A 20747-nucleotide genomic window follows, 5' to 3' on the forward strand; every position below is an offset into this window, starting at 1 on the left:
TAATATCGCTGTAATGAAGGAGTATAACCTAAGACGGCACTACGAGACGAAACATGAGAACAAATTCAAAAACCTGAGCGCAGGACAGAAGCTACAAAAGGTAGAGGAGTTGAAGAAGAATTTGACATCCCAGCAGACGTTTTTCACCAAAGCAAAATCACAAAGTGAAGCTGCTGTGAAAGCAAGTTTCATTGTGGCCGAAGAGATCGCCAAATCAGGACGGCCGTTTACCGAGGGGGAATTCGTAAAGAATTGTATGATGAAAGTGTGCGACGTCCTTTGTCCAGATAAAACGCGAGTGTTTGCAAATGTAAGCCTCAGCAGAAACACTGTTGCTAATCGGGTTTGTGAGATGGCGACTGATTTGAAAACACAGTTGATTGAAAGAGCAAAAGATTTTGTTGCATACTCCCTTGCCGTGGATGAAACTACTGACGCGACTGACACTGCACAGCTGGCGATATTTATCCGTGGTGTGGATTCCAATTTGTGCGTAACAGAGGAAATACTGGACATTAAATCGATGCACGGGACAACGAAAGGAGAAGACATCTTTGGAAATGTATTTCAAAGTGTAACCGACATGAAACTGCCGTGGGAAAAACTCGTTGGACTTACAACAGATGGCGCACCTGCTATGTGTGGTGAAAAAAATGGACTGGTGGGAAGGATGCGCTCAAAGATGCGGGAGGAGAACTGTGCCGGTGAGTTGACAGTGTATCACTGCATCATACACCAGGAATCGCTGAGTGCTAAAGTCCTAAAAATGGATCATGTGATGAACACTGTAACACAAACCGTCAACTTTATCAGAGCCCACGGTTTAAATCACCGCCAATTCCAGTCTTTTCTGCGGGAAATAGATAGCGAGTTTGGCGATATGCCATATCATACGGAGGTCCGGTGGCTAAGTCGGGGAAAAGTTCTCAAAAGACACTTTGAGCTGCGAGAGGAAATCTGCCAGTTCATGGACAGTAAGGGGAAAGACTGCACAGTTCTGCGGGATGAAAAGTGGAAATGTGAGTTGGCGTTCCTGGCTGACATAACGTCGCATCTTAGCGCTTTAAACCTTCAACTCCAGGGACGGGAGCACATAATAGCCGATATGCATGATGCAGTGAAGGCATTTCAAGTGAAGCTGCGCTTATGGGAGACACAAATGCACCAATGCAACTTGTCTCACTTTCCCTGTTGCCAAGTAATACGGAACCAAGAAAGTGCCACAGTTTTCCCAAATGCCACCTTTGCTGAAAAACTCAGCGCGCTGCGCACTGAGTTCGCACGGCGCTTCAGTGACTTTGAGGCACAGAAAAGTAACTTCGAGCTGCTTCGCAACCCATTTGCAGTCGATGTGGAAACCGCACCTGTAGAAATGCAGATGGAGCTGATAGAACTGCAATGTAACGGGACACTGAAGGCAAAGTACGACACTGCGGGGCCAGCACAGTTCACTCGCTTCATTCCTGAAGCGATGCCGCAGCTCCGCCAACATGCGGCTCGAATCCTGTCCATGTTTGGCAGCACATATCTGTGCGAGCAGCTGTTCTCTGTGATGAAAATTAACAAAACGTCACACAGGAGTCGCCTCACTGATGAACACCTGCAATCGATCCTGAGAATCTTCACAACACAGAACCTAACCCCAAACATAAACGAACTTGTTGCAAAGAAAAGACTCCAAGTATCAGGCTCTGACTAAATAGGACAAGAAAATGGAATGTTATGATTTGTTATGATTATACTTTTGCTTTAAATTCAATTTTTTATTTATATTTTCAGATTTTTTAATATTCCAGCATGTACAGATTTTGAATGTATTGTATTGACAGGATATTTTTTTATGAAGAGCAAAATATTTTAAGTTGAAATGTATTTATTTTGGAATGATATCCTGTATTTTGGTTCATATTAATGGTTAAAAAACATAAATATTTAGTCTGTTAAATAAATGGTTATACTGTTCGGCCCGCGAGTTTTGAGTTTTGGCCCCCTGTGCAATTGAGTTTGACACCCCTGTTGTAGAGGAACATATCCATTATGGGAGGTTATGACCATGCAGAGTGAGCCACTCAGGTAGTGTGGGCCCACCCATGGAGGGCTTAGAATATATAATCTTGATTTTAGTAAAGCTTTTAATACTGTCTTGCATGACCTCGTAAATAAACTAGGGAAATACAACTTAGATGGAGCTACTATAAGGTGGGTGCAAACCTGGTTGGAAAACCGTTCCCAGTGAGTAGTTATCAGTGATTCACAGTCATGCTGGAAGGGCATAAGGAGTGGGGTCCTGCAGGGATCAGGTCTGGGTCCAGTTCTGTTCAATATCTTCATCAATGATTTAGATAATGGCATAGAGAGTACACTTCTAAAGTTTGCAGATGATACCAAACTGGGAGGGGTTGCAAGTGCTTTGGTGAATAGGATTAAAATTCAAAATGATCTGGACAAACTGGAGAAATGGTCTGAAGTAAATAGGATGAAATTCAAAAAGGACAAATGCAAAGTACTCCATTTAGGAAGGAACAATCAGTTGGACACATACAAAATGGGAAATGACTGCCTAGGAAGGAGTACTGCGGAAAGGGATCTGGGGGTCAGAGTGGACCACAAGCTAAATGAGAGTCAAAAGTGTAACACTGTTGCAAAAAAAAAAAAAAAAAAGTGAACATCATTTTGGGATGTATTAGCAGGAGTGTTGAAAGCAAGACACCAGCGGCAGCTCCAGGCACCAGCACTGGCTCCAGGCACCAGCACTCCAAGTGCGTGCCTGGGGCGGCAAGCCGCGGGGGGCGCCCTGCCGGTCCCTGCGAGGGCAGTCATTAGGCAGCCTTCAGCGGCATGCCTGCGGGAGGTCTGCCAGTCCCGCGGCTTCGGCAGCAATTCGGCGGCGGGTACGCCGAAGCCGCAGGACCAGCAGACCTCCCGCAGGCATGCGGCCGAAGGCAGCCTGCCTGCCGTGCTTGGGGCAGCAAAAAAGCTAGAGCCGCCCCTGCAAGACACAAGAAGTAATTCTTCTGCTCTACTCTACGCTGATTAGGCCTCAACTGGAGTAGTGTGTCCAGTTCTGGGCACCACATTTCAGAAAAGATGTGGACAAATTGGAGAAAGTCCAGAGAAGAGCAAAAAAATGATTAAAGGTCTAGAAAACACAACCTATGAGGGAAGATTTAAAAAAATGGGTTTGTTTAGTCTAGAGAAGAGAAGACTGAGAGGGGAGTTTTCAAGTACATAAAAAATTGTTACAAGGAGGAGGGAGAAGAATTGTTCTTCTTAACTTCTGAGGATAGGACAAGAAGCAATGGGCTGAAATTGCAGCAAGGGAGGTCTGGGTTGGACATTAGGAAAACGTTCCTAACTGTCAGGGTGGTTAAGCACTGGAATAAATTGCCTAGGGAGGCTGAGGAATCTCCATCCCTGGAAATTTTCAAGAGCAGGTTAGATAAATATCTGTCAGGAGTGATTTAGATAATACTTAGTCCTGCCATGAGTGCAGGGGACTGGACTAGATGACCTCTCGAGGTCCCTTCCAGTCCTATGATTCGATGATTAATGAATCAAGCCTCTTAACTTCCCAGTGAGGTAGGTAACTATCCCTCCCATTTTACAGATGAGGAAACAGAGGAAGTGACTAGCCCACAGTGATGCAACAAGATTGTGGCAGAACTGGGAACAGAATCCAGATCTCCAAAGTCCCAGTTCCATGTTTTAACCCCTCTCTAGAGCTAACTCCACATTTTGAGTGTGCCAGTGACCATACCATACAGATACCAGCAAGGTTCTCTTAGACTCTACTTGCCCTACAGCTTCTTTCATAGAGAAGGCATCTCAAAAATCAGTATTGGAGAGATCCATACTGGGTGAACAGCCCAGGAGTAAATAATCGACAGGATCAGTTAGGGACAGACATAGTGGGATCCCTAGTATACATCACTCCGTGGCTACATCAGAGATCAATTTGACTGTGTGAACTAATAATGGAAGAAAGCCATACAGGCAGTTCTAGTTACCAGGGTCCATGAGCATCACGAAGCCATCACTGCCATCACTGTCCACAGACAGCCTGTCTTCAGTGCAGTTCCCGTCTAGGGAGGCAGCATCAAAGGAATGCTGGGATGCAGTCCTCTTCATGGAGAAGAAATGCATTCGGCTGCTGCTGCCGCCCACAGGGGTTGCTGCCCCCTCTTCAGCTTTAGACATAGGCTCCCTACCAAAAACCCACAGAAACAGACAGCTTAGCCTTCAGGCCCTAAATTCATTATCACAGTTACACTGTTTCTATATTAAACAATACAATGTTATCAGCACAGCTTGTGGCTTCATTTAGAATTGTCAGGGATGGAATGGTGGGCAAAGTGGAGTGAAACAGAAAATGTAATCCTATTTATTCACAGCAGAGACAGTGACAGTGCAAGCTTCCTGCAATGCCCCATCCAGTCATCTCAGTCCAATCCCAGAGGGGCCACCACTGCAGGAGAGAAAAAACTTAGGACTTCAGTTCGTGCCTTCTCTGCTGTATCTACCAGCATGGGGACCTGTTATATTCAAGCTGATAGTGGCTTGTGTGGACACCTGTCTACAGGGACTCAGACTGAGTTCTACCCAGACATTTCACCAAGGCTACTGAACAGCCACCAGGTAACTTGAGCTAGGATTGAACTAGCAACCTGGAGATGAAAGGCTCCGAGTCGCATTACCAACTGCCTGCACTATCCCAGCCACCCTAGTCCCCAGCTCTCTGTATTACCTCGGGAAGAATGATTGGAATGGGACCAGCTGTAGACACGAGCTCACTAAGAACTGAACTGGGAATCACCAACACATCCCAAAGGCAGTTAAACATCTGTCAGTTGGTCAGAATTTTAGGTCATGGATAATCTGGGCTGCACTACACTGAAAACAAAGAAGTGAAAGGTTCCTGTATCCCTTGAGCCATCCAGTCCTCAAGGAAAGACTCTTACCTGGTGATGTGTCTTAACATCTTGCACCCCCTTCATACGGGGAACAGAGAGAAAGTCACAGGAATAGTGAGAAGGGAGAAGTGGGCTTACCCTGGCAGGAGGGGATGGTTAGGGGTCTAACCGTACAACACCTGATAGATGCTAATCATGTCATTTAATGCACTACTAGAAGATGCTCAGATACTACCATGATAAGCGCAGTATAAGAACCTACATTGAATAGAACATATATTGGATTTATCTACACTACCTGGAAGCATAGGTTCAAATTTTTGCAGCAGGATCTACAATATACGACATAGTTTACTATGTGCTAGTGTTTCAGATGAGACCTTAAGAACCAGGGTCCTGCCTTCTCTTAAACGTTAAAATCATGAGATCTTTAAAAAAGAATAGGGATTTGCCCAGGCATCCTTGGCCAAAATTCCCTCCTACTATTGCACAGCAAACTGCATGCTGCCCTCCATCCCAGAAATGGCTACATTACAGCAATGAAAGGTGCTAGAGACTATGGGACGTGCAGGATCTTGGATCCAAGACACTAGCAAGAGGAAGGAAGCTGTCAGCCAACATTTTGCCCCCTTCCCAGAAAGTGAATGGCTTGCAATTTTAAAGATCATTCAGAGGGAAAGATGAACTTCTAAAGGGGAGAGGAAACGTGGATGTATCACTGTTAAACTCCACCCCCACCTCAGCTTTGCTGTTCGGAAGGGCGAGAGGAGAAATCACTCACTTGGTTGGGGGTAGAGAGAGCATTTTCTGCATGGTAGAAGCCATCTTCTCCCGGCTCAGGCTGAAAGCATCTTTAGTTATCGACATGGCTTCCTTTGTGAGGTCCATGGTCACATGCAGGGCTTCCTTAGTGGCATCCTTAGTCATATGCAGTGCGCTTGATAATTCTACATCTAGGTTCTTCAAGGGGATGAGTTCTGCCTGCTCTTTGAGAGTGATGTCTCCACTCTCTAATGGTGGTGTCTCAGAGGACTGGCTGGAAGAAAGGGCAAGAGGGGTTTGAGAGTGGCTGCTGGGCTCGCTCAGTCTCTCTGTATCCAGGGCTTCTACGGCTTCATGTGCTTCCTCAACTGGTCCCCTCTCTGCCATGCTCTTGCTCTGTGGATCTGCTGTGTCAGCTGCTCCCAGAACTCCATCACTCAAGGATCCTGGCAGTCTCTCTGGCAACATGGTCATGTTCACATCCGTGTTTTCAATCCCACTGTCTTCCAGGACTTTTGAGGGGCTGCTCGCTTCCTTCTCTGACCTGGCATCTGATTTCAGCTCCTTCTCTTCAGTAGCCAGCCCCTCCCTGCTGTCTGAGGGTGAGAGCTCAGATTCTATCAGGCTCGTTGTATCAGAGTCTATGGACCTGGCTTCTGAGCCGGAACCCGGGATGGGATGCATGAGCAGGGCCATTTCGGCACTGTTGAACATGATGCCCATGCATGCAGTCACGGGTTCTAAGGGAGATCCGGCCAATTCCTGTGTATCTTGGGCCAACTGCTCCTGCAGTGCCTGCAAAATTTCCTTCATCCTGAGCAGCACCAGGTATTGGTAGTGGTTGAGCCGCATTTTCACATGAGCGGTCGAGTACGCAAGCACGTGAATATCAGCAGAGGCTTCCATCTCTTGAGCATCCTCTCTGCCATCGTCACAGTCACATTCTCCCAAGATGTCCTTTGCCCCCGGGACCTTGTTAATGCTTTTCAGGTCCTGCTCAGTCTTTGATCTTTGGCAGAGCCCAGGCTCTCTGGTACGGTCCTGGTATTTGGCATGATTACTAAAGCTAGCAGAAGGCTTGATTTTCAATTCCGAGGCAGCAGAGGCCTGCAGCTTGGACACCTGAGCTTGCTCCCATCTCTTGGGAAGGCAAACCCAAATGGAGAGGGGGAAAGGGTCAATAAAGTTAAGGGCTCTGCCCTTTGAACTCTCAGCCCCCTCAAAGTCCAGGGAGATCTGGGTGAAGTAAACAGACCACAGGTCTTCAGAAGCAGAGGTCCTCCAAGTTGAATGGGCGAAGCCGGTACATTTCTGGGCTTTGGCTTCCACCTGATATGCATGGCGTAGGAAGAGGGTGTGGAGGATGCTGAAGTTGTTCTGAGACTTTGGGAACTGGGTGTAGGTGGAGTGGAAGAACTCTGAATTGGCAAATCTGCGAAAGATGTTCTGGAGGGCTGAGCAGCTGCAGTGAGGGTCGTAGCGTGAGTTGGTGGCAGTCATCTCTGCGGTGTGAATGGAGAGGGCCTTGGGACGGTCCCGATGATCAGTTACTTTCTTCTCCACCGGGATGCTTAGCTTCAGTGAGGGGGAATAAATAAGAAGGGGAGAGATTAGCAGCCCATTCCAGGAAAGTATATTGCACTTAGCACAGTGATATCTGTGCTATCACTCCTAGCACATATTCGGAGAATGACATACATTCAGAACAACTGTTTTTTTAAAGTATATTTTGTTCCGAAAGGTGAAAAGATGCCAGCTCAATAGCACCAGTGACTGAAGTCCTTTATTTACTAACCACAGCTTGGACACCAGCAGTACAAGTTTATCCCACCCTGCCTCCACCCTTGTGCCCACATCTGGAAGGACCCACCTCTAGGGGAGAGAAGGGAATTTTGTCTCCAAGGCCCATTTGGGCCTTAGTCTGCTTGCCAAGACTGCCAACAACAAGGCTAGCCAGCGCCAAATGCAGTAGGATTTCAGTGCTGTGGACATTTGTCCACTGGGCACTGGTGAGAGACTCGCCAACTCATTTATATAGGCCAAACAGCCACCAGACAGCAACAACTTTCAATTACTACTGCTTTAGCTGTCTTTGAATTGGCAACCTAGAGGAGAAAGACTCAATATACTACACCCTTTAGCCATGCATCCCTCCTCTTAAGCATCAACTTTCCTCCTCGCTCCAGGCTGGCTCTAAGCATGTGTTCCTCCATCCACAGATCACAAATCGAAATTAACAGCAGTAAGGGCCAGTCTAGAAAGATGGAGTTTTCATTCTCCTCTCATTCTGGGTTGCCATTGTACCTTGGTCTCTCACTATTTTATCTTCACGAAAGGGAGCAGGAAACCACTGCAGACTAGGGCAGGAAGGAAGTGAATGGTACCTTCAGTCTAAAGCCATCCAGTCGGACATCAACATGCTCATCTCGCTTTCCCGAGTCCTCCAGCTTGTAAATGGCTTTGAACTGCTCCAGGCTGCGATAGAGATCTAAGAAGAAGAGATTTGCCCAGAGCATGCTCTCTGCGTCCAGAATAAACATCAGGCCATTCAGCTGCAGGTACAGGTTTGGGCATGGAACTAGAGAGGATGAGAAAGGGACAATTAAAGAAGCTGAAGTGGTTTGAGCATGGATAGCTAAAGCCTTTAGAGAAAGCATTTGGTATTCACCACAGTCCGAGAACATTAGGGTGGCAGGGGAAGAGACCATACACTGCTGTAATACTGTGCATTGGTAAGGCTGCCTCATATTCAAGGATCTTAAAGGACATGAATTAAGCTGCACAACACCCCTGTGAGATGGATACTTATATCAGAGGAAGAAACTGAGGCACAAAGGCAAAGTGACTCAGCCGAGTTCACACAGTGAGTGAGTGGTAGATCCAGGAACAGAACTCCGATTCTCCTGATTCCTGCACTAGTGCAAAAGAAAGAACCAGAACCCCAAGACTTGAACAGACAGAAACTAGGGTTTATTTTCAGTAAGCATGCGGGCAAATTATTGTCACACAAATTTAATCCTCCCTCTTAGGGAGAATTTACCCAGGATTCCAGAAGAGTGCAAAAAAATCAACATATACAGAGAGAGAAGAACATCAGGAAACTAAACAAGAACAGAGATGCAGAGAAACTGACTCCCTACTAGCTGTAAGGTGATTATGTATCAGGAGAGTTAAAGATGGGTTGGTTCCTTAGGAAGTTCACCAAGTGAGGTGCTAACTTTATTGCATTACCTGGAAATTCCTGATTGTCTGGGAAGTAATACTCTGTGAACTCTATATGAATTGCAGAGACCTGGTCTGGAAGGGATTTCCTGCTGCAGGAAAGCAAGGTGGAAGGTTTCTTACTCTGCTGACCAGCTGTGGAAACCTAAACAACAAAGACAAGTAGTTGCACTGCAGTCAGTTAGAAAAGTGACTGTTCATATAGCATCACTGTTTCCCATATTCATCCTCTCTCAAAGATTCATTCCTGCATCAAATATGCTCAGTTTACAAAATCAGAAAAATTGTCTTTCAAATGCAAGCACCTCCAACTCAAACCAGGATCTGAAAATCCAGCTGGGAGCTTTGACTCTTTATGCCTCCTGCATCACCACCAATACAAGATGTGGCAATCAGAAGTTAATGGACAATTCTATTGATAGAGACCAGGGGGGTGAAGTAGTATCTTTTAGTGGACCAACTTCTGTTGGTTGAAGGGACAGAAGTCGGTCCAATAAAAGATCTTGCCTCACCCACCTTGTCTCTCTCAGATCCTGAGACCAACACAGCTACAACACTGCAAACAAATTCTATTGATGACATGAGGCAGAACAGAATCCATCTCACTCTCTCGAAACTCTGCAGGGTTTACAGAAGGGGTGTGTGAGACAGACAGTACGTAAAGTTTTCTGAAGCATCTGGTATTGGTCACACTGTCAGAAACAAGATTCTGGATTAGATAGATCTTGGGTCTGATCCAGCCCAGCAATTCTTATGTTGCTGTCAGTGAAGACACTTACCAAGAAACACTCTCCCATGCTCACTAATTTCTCAAATACATAAAACATTATTTGCTCAGAGCTGGGCGAGGGGTTGATCAAGGTGTGGCGGGAAAGCCACCCCAGCTTTGTAGTGTGAGCTTCAACAGAAACAGCAGTTTTGGCTGCAATTTGCTTTGAGTTTTGGGGTTCTTTTGAGCCCGTGTTTGGTTCAGAAGATACGAGCAGTATCTAACAGAGACCTGCCAGGACCGGTGAATGCTGCAGTTACAGAGTCTTGTTTGGCTCTGGTTGCACGCTAGGTTTTTTGTGCTTTGTGGTTTAATATGGTATCAGATGAAATAGTTTGTTCCAAAACTAAGATTGTAATTAGAACAATGGATGAGAGCCTCCTCCCCACCTGATGAATGTCCAGGTCATCCACTCGGACTACCACGCAGCTGGATCGGAGACGGTTCCACGAAGGGTGACGAAGCTGCGGTAAGCTTGCAGGAGGTGCACGTGTTTGGGGGCAGCCTTTCTTTGGGGGGCTTTTGTGAGGACTGGACAAAGTGTCTGGGGGAGGCAGAAAAAGTTAAAAATCACATCAACCACAATTTAATTCATCTCCTTAGCAACCAGTTGGAGCTGTTAAACATCAAACCCACAAGCGGTCTTTAGGAGGCACATGTGTTTATTGGTTAGAAATAATGGACCCAGAGTTGGATACAAATGGGCAAAACTAAGTAATGAAAGCTTAGGGTTTTATGAGGAAAGAATACAGTCAAAGATCTGTGTACTCTGTGGCAAAATCAACCTAAATTCTGCAGCAAGGACTCAAGGATTCTGTGGCACTCAGACAGCTTCATATACATTCAAACATAGACAGGTTTCCTGGACTAGTTATGAAAATGAATACCGCAATCTGTCCAGTAGTCCATGTGTCACTCATTTGGATATTAAGATCATTGTATTTTACTCTGTCCCTATATTTGCAATTTTTCATGTGCCACAGATTTTTATACCGATAACTCATTGCTGCATTGTACAAGTTTATGGTTGTTGTTTTTTTAAAGAGGAAGTAGCCCCGTGGTAGGAATGACTATCTTTTGCCCAAATCACTAGTAAGTAAATCTGATAATCTCTTTCGTAAAGTGGAGGCAACCAAAAGAAAACCCCCAACTTAATCCAACAGTGCTACCTGGTTGCTTTTTGAAGGGAGACCCTGGAGTCTTGGTGGATCCAGCGTCCATTTCTTCACAGTGCTTCTCCATCTTGCTTTGAAATTCATTCACCAGCTTCTTTGCCCACTGTCCCTGAGTCTCCATGGTCTCACAGTACTTCACCCAATGCTTGCAGGTGTCTCCTGCAGAACAAACAGACACAAGGTGGCTTTTCAGAGGAGGTTCTTGTGGCTTGGATCAGCACCCGAACTCTTAGTACCCCTACTCACACGTGCACCTTTTAAATGCTCTCCTCCAACTGGGACCACCACTGACACATGCAGAGCTGCATGGCCGGATGACTCCCTGTTAAACAATGCAGGCTTCCTCATAGCACAGCTGCCTATGCCTGCGAGGGTTCCAGATGCAAGAGTTTCTTTGCAGGTGCCATTTCTCCCCTGTAAGATCACCACCTTTTCCACTGTGAGGGGTCCTGAGTTACATGCAACTGCTACTGGGTTCCTCCTGGGCCTAATCCCTTACACTGAAGTCCCTTCAAGCTGACCAGACTCATATAGGGAACCAGATTCAGAGCTTAGGCAATGGGAAAGTTGGGGGATCCAAGGGTTTAACCTTATGACTTTATGACAGAGAGCAAAGTGTTCTCTTCCTCGTAGCCTGGCTCCTTTTTTCCTGAGGGGTAAGGGTGCCATTCACCCATAAAGAAATGCATTGGATTAGCCCTGCAAAGGGGATTCAAGTCACAAGACCTCTCTGCATAGCCTTCCTCGCAGTCTGCCTCAACCCACAGTCTTGTAGCGTTTCCTCATAATCTCTCTTTTTATCCTCTTCATGAATGAGGAAAGAACAAACTCCCCTTACCTGTCCAGTGGAAGGGATAATAGTCAAAAGCCATTCTCCTGAAGGTGAGCTGCATTGCACCTCCCATCACCCCATGCTTTGAGGAGCCTGTGGGAAGACAGAATAAAGAACATCTGCATATCAGCTGTGCAAGCCAAGTCCTAACTGAGGGGAATTCAGAGCAACTTTGCATAACTCCCTGAGTCGCTACTGTGCCAGCATCTCCCTTTGGTGTTAGGGGTCACTGCACTGCAAGCGGTACTGGAATCTTCTTTTACATGAGACACAAAATCCTGCGCATTAAAGGATCCCACAGCCCTTTTTATACCAGAAGATGCCAACCTGGGGCCATGGCTAAATTCTAGTTAGAGTCATTACTTTCTCTCTCTCTAAAATTCCCCTGAGGTTTCAGCTGGCTATATAAAGTGGTGTTCTCCATGTGCGGTCCTGAATGGCTGGTAAAGAATTGAGAAGCACTGCTGAATAGTTGCCACATTCCATTCCAGAGGTGACTGCATTTCTGTGATGTGTGAGTAATGCCTGTATACATATGGTACAGTTGCAAAGCATTTTGGGATCCCATGGCATGAAAGGGGCTATATAAAAGGATACCATTTTAAGGTAAGATGCTGCAATCATTATACTTTCTTTTAGGTTTGGCACCATCTCCCATGATCATCTAGGCCAGGAAACAGAATATGGAATGAAACTGACTAACCATTAGTACCATCAAGAAAACTAGTGCACCACACACAAAACTGCAGAGCACCCCTGGCAGTTACGGTTCTCACCACTATAACCAACAATATGGTAACAAAATAAAGAGGACAACGCAGCTTTGGGCTGCATATGCTGAGGCTTTAAATCACAGGGTTTATTACCAGCCTGTTCTCTCTATATGGCTCTGATGAAAGTCCAGCTGGAATACTGTGTGTACTGTAGTTCCAGGCAACTCAGCAACAAGAAAAGGAGACAAACTGGAGCAAGTTCAGAGAAAAGCAACAGTAATGATCAGAGGGCATTGAATTAGGAGGAAAGATTTATAGAAATAAATATCTAGAGCTTGGCTAAGGCACAACCAAGATTGCAAGGAGAGCAGGGGACTGGAAGAGGGGCACATGCTACTTCAAACAGGGAGGGAGAGGAATCATGCAGTATGGCCCACTGGGATAAACTAGGAGGAATGGGATTAAAAACAGGAAAGGCCAATTTTAAACTGAATTACTGGGAAAGCACTCCTGGCGGAGAGATCTGCTAGACTGGGGAATGGTCTTGCAAGGGAAGTGGGGAAGCCCCATTGCCTAGCCCATTTAAAAACTAGGCTAACTAAATTACCAGAAAATAAATGGTAAGGAACAATCCCATACTGACCAAGTGAGATGAGGTATTAGACCATCTAATCTACCTCTTCGGTCGGTGACAGATTGTTCCCTATTGCGTATTCTCTAGTGCTTTGTCCAAGCCAGTGAGAGGACTTCCACTCCTTCCCCAAGGAAGCTACACCACTCATGCAAGTCTCCTGGTACTCAGCACAGTGTCACCCCACAAAGGCTGAGCCACTAACACCTGCCTCACTGTGATATGCTAACACTGAACTAAGAAGTGCAGAATTACATGAATGTGCACATGTGAAAAAGTACCACCCCCCATGATCTGGTTAATTTCTTTCTCCTCCAGACTCTTCCTAGTGCTGCTCTTGGTCAGGTACCTGACTCCCGGGTGTGGCTGTCATCACAGATGTGCAGGTCCAGACGGGAGATGAATAGGTGGTAGGAGGACTCCTTCATGTCATACTTCTCAAAGTACTGGCTGATGCTGCTTGCATTCAGACTGCCTCCAAATGTCTGGGACCAGGACTGGTGGGCACTAGGAGCAGGTGGTGGGGTCTAGAATACACAAACATGTTCTGCAGGTACCAGTACGTCATCAAAGGAAAATAGGGAAGCAGATTCTAGTGCACTGGAAACAGCCTAGGTTTACACCCCACAGTGGAAGAGCCTGAATAGTGCTCCCCAAATGAAAGGCCTTTGACCAGTGGTTCTAACACAGCATGTATAAGGAAAAAGCCAAACATAACTGAACAACTAGAACTTATGATTATCAATTTGATCTTGAGCTTCTGTTTCTGCAGACACAGACTTTGCAACGCTTAATTCTATTGCAGTGACATCAATTGATTTATAATCAGTGGAGGCACAATGTCCAGTGGATGGGGTACCAAACAGGGAGTCAAGAGATTTGTGTTCTATTCTAAGCTCTGCTGTGTGACCTTGGGAAGGCTCCATGCCTCAGTTTCCCAATCTCTAAAATGGGACTAATGATGTTCACTTATCTTTGGAAAATGCTTTCACATCTATGGATGAAAAGGGCAATATTAGCATTATTATTTAAACTCCTCTTAGCCTTATCTCACTGCACCATTTGCAAAAACCGTCTCTCCTGCAGTTCCTGCTATCTGGAGAAACATCCCTTTTCTCACCTCATGTTCTCTGGCTCTTTGCAAATCTCTGCTGAAAACATCTTTCATCCTTTGCCTTGTACCCCTTAATTTCACTTTCCCTCTACAGCAGTTATTTAAACATCTATCTGTTATTTAATTTCACTGAGCATTTTGCAAAACTTCTTTTTAAAAAAACATTTGCGAGGGTGGGGGGGGGGGGAATTGGGCTTTAGTCCCGCGCCTGGGGTGGCAGGGCTTCGCAAGCTCAGGCTTCAGTCCCCCGCTTCTGGGGTTGTGTAGTAATTTTAGTTGTCAGAAGGGGGTCGCAGTGCAATGAAGTTTGAGTACTGCTGGCCTAAAGGATCACAGAATTTTCCATCTTTTTCCCCAGACCGATTCTAGCCCATGACCATTTAAAAAATATTCACTGATGCTTTGTGGTGTTGGGTGCAATACCTTTAGGTCATGTTTTTCTCCCAGTGCTGACTCCATACCCATGTGTGCCTAACCTTGCATCAGCTAAGCTTTTAGAACTTCTCCCAGTGCTCACACCCATAAGGAGTGTTGATGGGACTTTTGGGAAGCTGCACAGATTACAGCTTTCCTACCTCTTCCCATCTCAGAGAGACCACTTGGCAGCAAGCACCCGTTTGTATGTGTATACGGAGAATCCATGCTGCCTTTTCCATGTCTCTTCCTTTTTCCCCAGGATGCTCATGCTTGGGTGATGGCTGCTTACCAGGACAGGTTCTGGTGCCATACTCTTCCTCTGCTGGGCAGATTTCTCCATGGCTTCACTCAAGGACTCTGCATACTTCATCATGGCTTTCAGCTGAGAGTCTGTCAGCACCCAGAGCAAGTCGTCAAGGAGGAACATGAGCTTAGATGCCACCACGTTGCAATCTTTGGTCTGAGCCAACCAAAGAGAAAGCAGGGAGTTTAACATAACGATTTTAACCTTACACATTTATTCTTCAGGGGAATTGTGGACTGTAGCAGCTGCAAAATGTGCCACTTTAGAAGTCATATGAGAGAAAATAGGGTAGAGGGAAGCCATTCATCTGACTGACAGGTGTCCAGGGTACCCCAATATTATTCAGGGGGAGCTGTTGTCTCAACTGAGCACCAGGCTAAACAAATCCGTCTCCACCTAAGGAGGCATGTGTCCAACTGCACTAAAGGAAGGAGTGGAAAGCAGGAGGTTTATTCTTTCTAATTGACACTTCATCACCTTTCTCCTTCTCCTGTTTATAGTACAACTAAGCCTGGCAGTGATTTAAGTGCTCAGTAAAAGAGGACACAGCACAGTTGTACATGAATGTGACTGAGGATTATTCACCCACTTGCCCTGCTGCATGCATTCCTGAACTAAGAAATGAGCTGTTCTGAGTACGCAAGATAAGAGCTCAGCGTGTACCTCTATGAAACCACAGAGCAATACAGCATCTAGGGCTCTGCTTTTGTAGAGAAAAAGCACAAGCACTGAGAAGGGAGGGCATGTGTACCTTCACCAGACACAGGAATAATTATCCCTCTCTGTGCCTCTTCTCGGTTCTGAGATTCAATTTAGTAAGGACCTTATTCCTGATCGGGGAGATGCAATCAGGACTTTACCATGCAAATCATTCCTGCTATCAGTGAAGATACTCACCCTTCTCTTGAGAGAAATTTGGATCCTGCCTTGATTGGTAATGAGCCTCAGAGGAGTGGTAGTGGGATCCTGATCACCACTGTCAGTGGCATCTGCCTCTATCCGAAGTGTCTGCCAGGTGAGCTCTTTAAATGTCAAAACCTACCCAGAGAGAGAGACCAGGAGTCAAATAAGAAAATGCTGAGGATTTCACCAACTTCAAGACTTTAACGATAGATACGTTACACGGTAGCAGCGCATAGGCAAGAAAAGAAACAGACTTAGAAGTGGGGAAGGAAGAGACACCATCTTTTTTCTGGGATCCCTGTAATAAATGGAGGAGCTGCCCTGGGAGCATACAGTCCTTCCTCTACAGTGCAATCACAGCAGAGACTAGTGAAAACGTATTGATTGCAAGGGACCTCACAGCTTCTCCAGTTTTTCATTCTCCCAGTAAGGAGATGCTAGGAAGAAGTGTGATAGGGGACCACTGGCTATGGAAGAGTTCAGAGCGACTCCACTTCCCAGTGGATGCTTTAGACTTTGATGCAGAGGTCACTGAGGTTCCTTATAGCCAACCATACTGAGACCATGAGGTGAGAATTCAGAGAAGATGAACAACAGCCCCAAATCTGCCAGACCCTTCAGGGACCATGGAAGAGACCTAAATGGGACGCCCCCGTATGCTGCGTCTGCCAATGCAGAGAGGGTCTTACCTCTCCTCTATGAGCGTCAGTGATGCGGGTGAAACGTAGGTCGCTCTGCTGCCAGTTGGGATTCACGCTGTATCCTTGGAGCTGCCACAGTTCAAAAGAGGCGTGGAAGGCCTTGGAGTGAATCTTGATGGTGATGGAATTGACAACAATGAGCATTCCCTCCACAACTTTTTCGGCAAAGCCATACTCGCTGTAAAGAGAAGAACCCTCAAAATCATCGTTCTATAAAAAGGGGCCCCAGTTCAGGCTGACCCAGTTGTAATAAACGACTGTCACAAAGGAGACCTAAGGTTCAGAAGCAGCCCAGCTCCACAGAGATGGGCTACCTCCAGGAGAAGTGCCATCACCTGTGCTCTAAGGCACCCCCTATTTGATAGGCTAGCCTCAGCCCTGGTTACAACTGAGTGTTCAAAGTCATCACCATGGTAGGTAGGGACAGAAGAAGAAGAGTAAATGATGGAGCAAGGGGTGGGCAAAGGGGTGCAGTGCACATGGAAGCTGAAGTTCAACTCCTGGAGTCTGCCTCTCACTCCCAAGGCCAGAGACAGAAATACTCCTGTCCCACACAACACTCCGGCGAGCTGATTCAGAAGAGACACGATTGTTAACGTAGCCACGAAGGAATATACAGTACAGTACAATGGGCAGAATGTGCTGAAACTGTTAGAGCTTCTGGGGCAGAGCCTCAGTGGGCTTGGTGTCTTAGCTCTGTCAATGGACTTCCCAAAAAAATGAAAGCTCAACAGCCCAGTCAGGCACAATACAGTACAGAGTGAATATGGGGAATGCTTTGTGAGAGAGGCTGTTACTTGTTTCTAGCCTGGAGGGGCAACATGAAAGCAGGAGCTGAATCAGGACGGGGATAAAGGAGTGGTCAGGAGAGAAGCTTGGGATGGGTGCTGGGAAATGTGACAGAGCACAGCCAGAGGAGAAGAACACAGGTGCAGGTCAGGCAGGAATTTCAGTGAAACTTTGGAAGCAAGGAGAAGATTTAGGTCTCTGCCAAAGATGAAGGAAATCAATGCAGATGTTCACGAAGTGGGAAAGAGACTTTGCTAGAGGAGCAGGAAAGGATGGGGAGATGGGCTGCAATGAAGGAATCTTATTCACTGCTTCCTAACTGGAGGCTGGGAGCTGCAATGCAAAGCCTCTAGGGAACATGGCTTAAAGAAGCTGGGCAGTCTTAAGGATCTAGTCTAGGTCAACCCTGGCCAGCTGTACAAACTTCTGCCAAACCCTATCCCCATCTCACAGTTGGAAAGGCTGGGAGAAAACAATTCCTCTTTTTTATTGCAAGGCTCCTTCACTGTTCAGAATGGACAATCAGGGGTGCCTGTCCAACACAGATAATACAATGTCAAAAAACTAACTGTAGAGTTAGGGGATGCCAACCTTTGACCTGCAGCGAGAGCAATCGGAGACTGTCCATTGGGTGGCCGAGGCTCTTCACAGGTTCGCATCTCCACCTCCACCTTATCCAGGTACTGCAAACACAGCAAGAAAGAAGCAAGCATGACATTAAGACTCAGGATGAGCATTATGGCCCTAGGTTTGAAATACATAGGAGGTCACTGGAACTGCTGGGTCAAATACCAACAAGGTGGACTCCACCTTCCATCATTCTCAGGGAATTCACTGTGTGTGGATGGGTATTTCAAATGAGACCTTAAAAACCAAGGTCCCATCTGCTCTGCATGGACATTGAAAATCTCACAGGGTGCTTTTCATAAAAGTAAGGGGGTTGGCCAAGCATCCTTGACTAAAGTATCTATCTTTCTCCCCATTTCAACTCTGCGCCTGGCAGGTTCCCTCCACTCTCATGCAGCACTGCTGCTGATCCCTGTCATACCCCTTTGCCTGCAGCCCCTATGCAATTTCTACAGCTGGTCTGTAGCTGCGTTTGTGCAGCCTCTTCTTCCCACAGGCCCCAGAGACCCAATACTTCCTGTCTACTCCAGGCAGGAGCATGTCTAGTGTGTGGAGCGCGGCACAGGCGGCTGGGCAACTGCACACAATGAGGGTGAACTGCGAGTTCACCATCAAGTTAGGAGATCAGAAAAAAGCATTTAAAAAACCCATGGGGGGGTTTCAAGGAGGGGTCTGGCTTCCAGTCTCTGAGAGTGGAGTTTAAAGTTGTGGCCAGAGCAGTCACTGTTATAGAGAATGGAGCATTGTGGGACAGCTGCTGGAGGACTGTGAGGGTTGATACAGGTCATACAATATCTATGCTCGCGCATTGACCTCAGTAGGTGAACCATGGCTCTATAGCGTTCGGGGAGGTGATTTGACTGTGTGACTAACGGGTGCTTATATCAGCTGGAGACAAATTTGAGCATAGACACACGCACAAATAGGTCGACACAAATCGATCTAACTTCGTAGTGTAGACCAGGTCTCAGAGGTTGCTGCATTTCAGTGCTAAAGTACACACAGTCCCCAAAGTACTTTGAGATCTACTGAGAAAAATCGATCACTGATTTCACATCTACTTGTAGAGAACACTCTTATTATACACTTGAGAGCAAGTTTAGCACCCTGGGGCCAGTGGAAATGTCATCTGGGCAATTTTCACCATATCCCAGGAATTTGTACTCTTCCCTAGGGCTAGCCAACAGTTGACCATAGGACAGCACAGCAACCTCAGAAAAGGCCTTAGGGTACGTCTACAATGCAAGAAAATCCAACCACCGTAAACCCCATGGCAGCCAGTCTCAGAGCCTGGGTCAGCGGAGTCAGGCTCATGGGGCTCATGCTACGGCATTAAAAATACCACTGTAGACATTCCTTCCCTGGAGCTGCGCTATGAAATCCAATGAAGGGGGTAGGTCTCAGAGCGTGGGCTCCAGTCCCCCTCACTGGGTTTCAAAGCCAGGCTCCAGTCCAAGCAGAAATGTCGATACACTGCTATTTTTAGCCCCGTAGCACGAGCCCAAGTTAATTGGTCCGGGCTCTGAGACTTGCTGCTGTGGGGATTTTTTGCAGTGTAGACATACTCTTAGAGACACTTCTATGAGACCTGGGTGTTAAAAAAAAAAAAAAACACATTCACATCTCACCTGACCTTAGAGAAGCCTCTGTGCAATGGGCTGGATTTGATCAGCAGCTGAGATGTTATGTCACAAAAGCTTCAACACCTCTAGCAGTAAGAACCAATTGTCCCTTTGCAGGAACAATCCCTTAGCTGAGATTTATTACAAAGAAGGAAGAAGACTAAAACAAAATATTACCAGACAAATCGGGTGCGTCTTCAGTTTCGTCCACTGGATCTGTAAAGACAGAGCTCGAGTTGCAGAAGGTGCCTCAGTATGCATAGGTTTGAACGATTTCAGGGAGACACAGTCGAGCCCTCCTGAGATCAACTCACTTAAAGTCCTGCTGTGCTCTCAGAGTTGATCACATAAAAACAGCACTGTGACAATACAGGTTCACTGTGTCTCACTGACTCCAGATCAAATGGGCTCCCACAGACAACTGAAAAGATGTTCAAACGACCTGCTGTGTAAGCCAAGGTTGGCTTTTGTATTTCAGGCTGAGTCTTTTCCTTCTCATGCATCATTACCAGTAATATATGCTCTGCAGCCCAAATTCAGATTTCACTTATGCATGAGCAATTCTGTTGTCTTTAATAGGTTTGCAATCAATTAATTCACGCTGTAACTGGAATTTAGTTTACAGTTCTGTAGATTATGCTCAAACCAGAATAAAATCCATTTTACCCCCACTGACCTGTGTTTGCTCTGCAGTTCTAGGAGGAGCAAGAACTAATGCTTGTTACTAAACTGAGCAGATCCAACTCTGAATACAAACAGGGAGCAGCTGAGATGAGTAAAAGGAGGCCATTTTTACTGTCATTTGGCAGAGCAGACCCACACTTTAACAGAAAGTCTTTTCCATATGCTAAATGCTTTTCCAATAATTTAGTGTAACTGTGTCTAACATCAGCTGAGGTTAAAACAAACAACTTCTCATTTAATGTCAACTGAAAAAATCAATTTCTTGACCCAAAAAGCACTTGGAACAAGATTTTCAAGATGAAGAGGCCCATTCTCTGTGCACAAGTGCAGCTGTGACTGCATGTGCAATTACTGCAATTATACTAACAAGCCAGGTAATTGTGGGTGCAGAGGGCCTAGCAAGTCGTTTTTCACATGCTTTTACCCAATTTGCACATTATTTCTGAAGTCTCCATTGCTGAATATGTGACCTTTAAATAACAGTTCACCGCACAGAAACTCATGGCACAAGCAGGTTTTCAAAGAATTTCAATCTGCGTTTATTTACACTTTACATTCCTGTTTCAATCCAG

At 46.1% G+C, this 20747-nt stretch overlaps 1 protein-coding gene across 1 annotated transcript in view; it reads right to left on the minus strand.

Annotated features, from left to right (window-relative positions):
• BLTP3A (bridge-like lipid transfer protein family member 3A) overlaps positions 1 to 20747 on the minus strand; it is a 62895-nt gene that overhangs the window by 11793 nt on the left and 30355 nt on the right. Inside the window, exons 3-15 of the mRNA XM_054025447.1 lie at positions 19669 to 19707; positions 17834 to 17925; positions 16442 to 16631; positions 15747 to 15887; positions 14835 to 15005; positions 13364 to 13541; positions 11677 to 11763; positions 10833 to 10997; positions 10053 to 10207; positions 8904 to 9039; positions 8057 to 8250; positions 5692 to 7247; positions 4008 to 4204 (exon numbers count right to left, since the gene is read on the minus strand). Coding sequence (XP_053881422.1) covers positions 4008 to 4204; positions 5692 to 7247; positions 8057 to 8250; positions 8904 to 9039; positions 10053 to 10207; positions 10833 to 10997; positions 11677 to 11763; positions 13364 to 13541; positions 14835 to 15005; positions 15747 to 15887; positions 16442 to 16631; positions 17834 to 17925; positions 19669 to 19707 — 3301 coding nt within the window. The remainder of the gene's footprint in view (positions 1 to 4007; positions 4205 to 5691; positions 7248 to 8056; positions 8251 to 8903; positions 9040 to 10052; positions 10208 to 10832; positions 10998 to 11676; positions 11764 to 13363; positions 13542 to 14834; positions 15006 to 15746; positions 15888 to 16441; positions 16632 to 17833; positions 17926 to 19668; positions 19708 to 20747) is intronic.

This window comes from Malaclemys terrapin, chromosome 4 (genome assembly GCF_027887155.1).
Source record: "Malaclemys terrapin pileata isolate rMalTer1 chromosome 4, rMalTer1.hap1, whole genome shotgun sequence".
NCBI classification, from domain to species: Eukaryota; Metazoa; Chordata; order Testudines; family Emydidae; genus Malaclemys; species Malaclemys terrapin.